This window comes from Nansenia antarctica (genome assembly GCF_963989245.1).
Source record: "Nansenia antarctica genome assembly, chromosome: 14".
Classification (NCBI taxonomy): domain Eukaryota; kingdom Metazoa; phylum Chordata; class Actinopteri; order Argentiniformes; family Microstomatidae; genus Nansenia; species Nansenia antarctica.
The window spans coordinates 5,492,487-5,497,486 of NC_137684.1; the positions used below are offsets into that span (position 1 = coordinate 5,492,487).

The following is a 5,000-nucleotide window of genomic DNA, read 5'->3' on the forward strand; positions in this document are numbered from 1 at the left end:
ACACACACACACACACACACACACACACACACAGATACCCAAACAAACGTGGACACACACACACACACACACACACACACACACACACACACACACACATACACACACAGATACCCAAACAAATGCACACACACACACACACCCAAACAAATGCAGCGTATGCAGATGTCTGCTGTCACCCTGGGAGGTGAGGAGGAGGAGACTTCCTGTGGAAGACTATGAACCCAACATCATCCTCCCCTGCCTGCCTCCCTCTCTCACCCCTCCATCCCCCCTCCCTCTCTCATCCCTCCACCCCCCCTCCCTCAGCCAGGCCCACAGTGGGTTATCTCTGCTGATGGCTAATCGATGCTCCCCTTATTGCCTGGTTCACCGCCTGCCTCTGCTCTGATTGCCCTCTGGTTGTAAATGCAGCTGACTTGGCTGAAGGACTGTGTTTATAATCCCAGAAGGGAAGGCTGGCTTCCGGGACTTGACGCACCGATCAATGTATTCATTAATTCATTCATTTATTCTTGAATGTATTAGAGACTAGTGTTGCACGATATACCGGTACCAACGGTACCCCCGCGGTGCCAAAATGTCACGGTGCCTACTATACCATAAGCTTTATACAACGGTACTACCGTGGAATACTATACTACCGTGTTGAACACGGTACCAGCGGGGCAATGTGTTACCTCTATTACCAAATTCACTGGTTCTGCTAATGAGGACAAGACTGGCTCGCGACACCGTTGTGACAGATCCCAGTTTGTTTGCTCGCGCACATCTCCGCAGTCACAATATTACCTTATATATTGACGTTATCTGGATGTCTGTCTGGGCGCGAGCCAGTCTTCTCAGTATCGTCATGGCAGAAGCGTTCCCTACCCATAGCGTCGCACCATCAACGCCAAAATTACTAAAGAAAACTAACTCAAAAAGTTTTATCTGGAACTATTTTGGTTTTAAACCAGATCGCGAAGGTAAAGCAATAGATGATGGCCGTCCGTTCTGCAGGAGATGCAATCATGCCATACAGGCAAAAGGAGGCAACACATCAAACTTAATAAAGCACCTACAATGTCGTCATCCAGACCTTGCACTGGAATACAAGCAAGCTAATGAGGTTAGTATGGCTTTATTTGTTATAATTATCTGTGTTCTTGCAATTAGCTAATATTACAAAAATTAATTAATAAACTTCTTAGCTAAAGTGTGCGGCAGCAATGGGGAAGGGGGAAAGGGGGCGGGGCTTAAAGGGGGGGCGGGGCTTATTTTTCTTCTATTTTTTCATTCACCTTTTCCCCAGATAAACAAGATAAAGCAATAAGGTGTTTAGCAATACACATAAGCTACAAAAAGAGCTGGAAATATACACCAACATAGAGGAGATTGGTGCAGAAGAAAACCCACTTGAGTGGTGGAAGCTAAATGCAGGAACTCTGCCACTCCTCTCACAATGTGCAAGAAAGTACTTGTGCATTTCAGCATCGAGCTGTGCCTCAGAACGAGTGTTTAGCACCTCAGGAATGATCTGCAGTCCAAGGCGTGTTAGATTGGCTCAAGACAGGGTGGACATGCTTGTTTTCCTAGCCCAAAACCTGCCTAAAATTAAGGAGAAACTTCAGTAGGACTTGAGTGAATTGTATTGTAGGTGTAGGAGGACTGCTGTTGCTGAACCACACTTCTGCCCTGCTTAGTGACAATCTTTGGAATATGACCACTGAGTTTTCTTAAGTTGAGTTAAGTCTTGAGCTACAGTTTGGAAGTAGCCCTCTATATTTTTGATATGCCAGTGTTTGCTTTTACTTTTCAAGTTCGTGAAAAAGACCCCACAGACGGACAGACATACAGACACAGAAAGACAGACACACACACACACACACACACACACACACACCTACTTTGCTATACTCTTGCAAAAGGCCAGTTGGTCTGTTTGATGTTTCAAACTACTTATTAATAAACATGTTATTCACAAAAATATCGGTTTCAGTACTTTTACTTACCTGTAGAGTTACAGTGTAATGCATGTTATTCATGCACCACTCATTAAGTTATTGTAACTTGTATAAATACATTGCATGTTCATAAAAATAAAAAGTGTTACAAAAGTGCCGCGGTATCGCGATACTACTCAGCATCGTGATACTTGGGCTGGTATAGTATCGCAGGGTAAAATATTGGTATCGTGACAACACTATTAGAGGGAGGGGGAAGGAAGGAGAGAGATCGAGGGAGAGAGGGAGGGAGGGAGGGAAAGAGACGTGACTGTTTCTACTTCCCTAAGGGATGGATGGTTTTCGGGACGTGACATGTCAATCAGTGTATTCATTCATTCATTTATTCATGTGTTAATTAATTTGTTAATGTATTCATTCATTCATTCATTCATCCATTAATTATTTCATTCATTAATCTATTAATGTATTCATTCGTTCATTCATCTGTCCATCCATCCATTCATTTATTCAAATGGCAGCACTGTTTCATGACCTCTTCCTGTTTATGTAGTAATGTACCTGGTGGTGTGTGTGTGTGCAGATGACAAGGAGGAGGGTATCCTAGGCAGCATTCTCCTGCCCAGCTTCCATGTGTCCATGCTGTCTGTGGAGGACCACATCAACAGGAAGTACGCCTTCAAGGTCCGTCCTGCGCCTGTCTGCCTGCGCCTGTCTCCCTGCTCCTGTCTCCCTGCCTTCTGTCTCCCTGCCTTCTGTCTCCCTGCACCTGTCTCCCTGCCTTCTGTCTCCCTGCCTTCTGTCTCCCTGTCTTCTGTCTTCTGTCTCCCTGCTCCTGTCTCCCTGCCTTCTGTCTCCCTGCCTTCTGTCTCCCTGCACCTGTCTCCCTGCCTTCTGTCTCCCTGCCTTCTGTCTCCCTGCCTTCTGTCTCCCTGCCTTCTGTCTCCCTGTCTTCTGTCTCCCTGTCTTCTGTCTCCCTGTCTTCTGTCTCCCTGTCTTCTGTCTCCCTGTCTTCTGTCTCTCTGTCTTCTGTCTCCCTGTCTTCTGTCTCTCTGTCTTCTGTCTTCTGTCTCCCTGCCTTCTGTCTTCTGTCTCCCTGTCTTCTGTCTTCTGTCTTCTGTCTTCTGTCTCCCTGTCTCCCTGTCTTCTGTCTTCTGTCTCCCTGTCTTCTGTCTTCTGTCTCCCTGTCTTCTGTCTTCTGTCTTCTGTCTTCTGTCTTCTGTCTCCCTGCCTTCTGTCTTCTGTCTCCCTGTCTTCTGTCTTCTGTCTCTCTGTCTTCTGTCTCCCTGCCTTCTGTCTTCTGTCTCCCTGCCTTCTGTCTTCTGTCTCCCTGCCTTCTGTCTCCCTGCCTTCTGTCTTCTGTCTTCTGTCTTCTGTCTCCCTGCCTTCTGTCTCCCTGCCTTCTGTCTTCTGTCTTCTGTCTTCTGCCTTCTGTCTTCTGTCTCCCTGTCTTCTGTCTTCTGTCTCTCTGTCTTCTGTCTCCCTGCCTTCTGTCTTCTGTCTCCCTGCCTTCTGTCTTCTGTCTCCCTGCCTTCTGTCTTCTGTCCCCCTGTCTTCTGTCTCCCTGTCTTCTGTCTTCTGTCTCCCTGCCTTCTGTCTCCCTGTCTTCTGTCTTCTGTCTTCTGTCTCCCTGTCTTCTGTCCCCCTGTCTTCTGTCTCCCTGTCTTCTGTCTCCCTGCCTTCTGTCTTCTGTCTCCCTGTCTTCTGTCTTCTGTCTCTCTGTCTTCTGTCTCCCTGCCTTCTGTCTTCTGTCTCCCTGCCTTCTGTCTTCTGTCTCCCTGCCTTCTGTCTTCTGTCCCCCTGTCTTCTGTCTCCCTGTCTTCTGTCTTCTGTCTCCCTGCCTTCTGTCTCCCTGTCTTCTGTCTTCTGTCTTCTGTCTCCCTGTCTTCTGTCCCCCTGTCTTCTGTCTCCCTGTCTTCTGTCTCCCTGTCTTCTGTCTTCTGTCTCCCTGTCTTCTGTCTTCTGTCTTCTGTCTCCCTGTCTTCTGTCCCCCTGTCTTCTGTCTCCCTGTCTTCTGTCCCCCTGTCTTCTGTCTCCCTGTCTTCTGTCTCCCTGTCTTCTGTCTTCTGTCTCCCTGTCTTCTGTCTTCTGTCTCCCTGTCTCCCTGTCTTCTGTCTTCTGTCTCCCTGTCTTCTGTCTCCCTGCCTTCTGTCTTCTGTCTCCCTGTCTTCTGTCTTCTGTCTCCCTGTCTTCTGTCTCCCTGTCTTCTGTCTTCTGTCCCCCTGTCTTCTGTCTTCTGTCTCCCTGCCTTCTGTCTCCCTGTCTTCTGTCTTCTGTCTTCTGTCTTCTGTCTCCCTGTCTTCTGTCTTCTGTCTTCTGTCTTCTGTCTCCCTGTCTTCTGTCTCCCTGCCTTCTGTCTCCCTGCCTTCTGTCTCCCTGTCTTCTGTCTCCCTGTCTCCCTGTCTTCTGTCTTCTGTCTCCCTGCCTTCTGTCTCCCTGCCTTCTGTCTTCTGTCCCCCTGTCTTCTGTCTTCTGTCTTCTGTCTTCTGTCTCCCTGTCTTCTGTCTCCCTGCCTTCTGTCTCCCTGCCTTCTGTCTCCCTGTCTTCTGTCTCCCTGTCTCCCTGTCTTCTGTCTTCTGTCTCCCTGTCTGCTGTCTTCTGTCTCTCTGTCTTCTGTCTCTCTGTCTTCTGTCTCCCTGTCTTCTGTCTCCCTGCCTTCTGTCTCCCTCCCTGCGCCTGTCTCCCTGCCTTGTGTCAAACTGTCTCAGGCTACAGTGGTTTTCTTCTCCGGGCTCTCGTTTAAATACCGTGTGACAGAGAGAAAGAGTTAGTGAGGGGATACAGAGGGAAAGAGAAGATGAGTGTCTCTCTCTCTCTCTCCCTCTCTCTTTCCGTCTCTCTCTCTCCCTCTATCTCTCTCTCCCTCCCTCTCTCTCTCTCTCTCTCTCTCTCTCTCTCTCTGGCGTGTGCTGCGGGTGTGTTGGTGAGGGGGCGAGGCGGCCATCTGAACTCCACATCTCTGGGTTCAGCCGTAGTCATATTCCATGGCATCTCAGTGCTGTGGGTTTTTGCTGCGGGCCCTTTTCATAAAGCCAGTGAGACACACACACACAC

The 5,000-nt window shown here is 48.6% G+C and overlaps 1 protein-coding gene across 1 annotated transcript in view; it reads left to right on the forward strand.

Annotated features, from left to right (window-relative positions):
- LOC308170482 (pleckstrin homology domain-containing family A member 5-like) overlaps window positions 1-5,000 on the forward strand; it is a gene marked incomplete at its 5' end in the record, with an annotated part of 152,999 nt that overhangs the window by 102,107 nt on the left and 45,892 nt on the right. Inside the window, 1 exon segment of the mRNA XM_080545270.1 lies at window positions 2,530-2,630. Coding sequence (XP_080401396.1) covers window positions 2,530-2,630 — 101 coding nt within the window.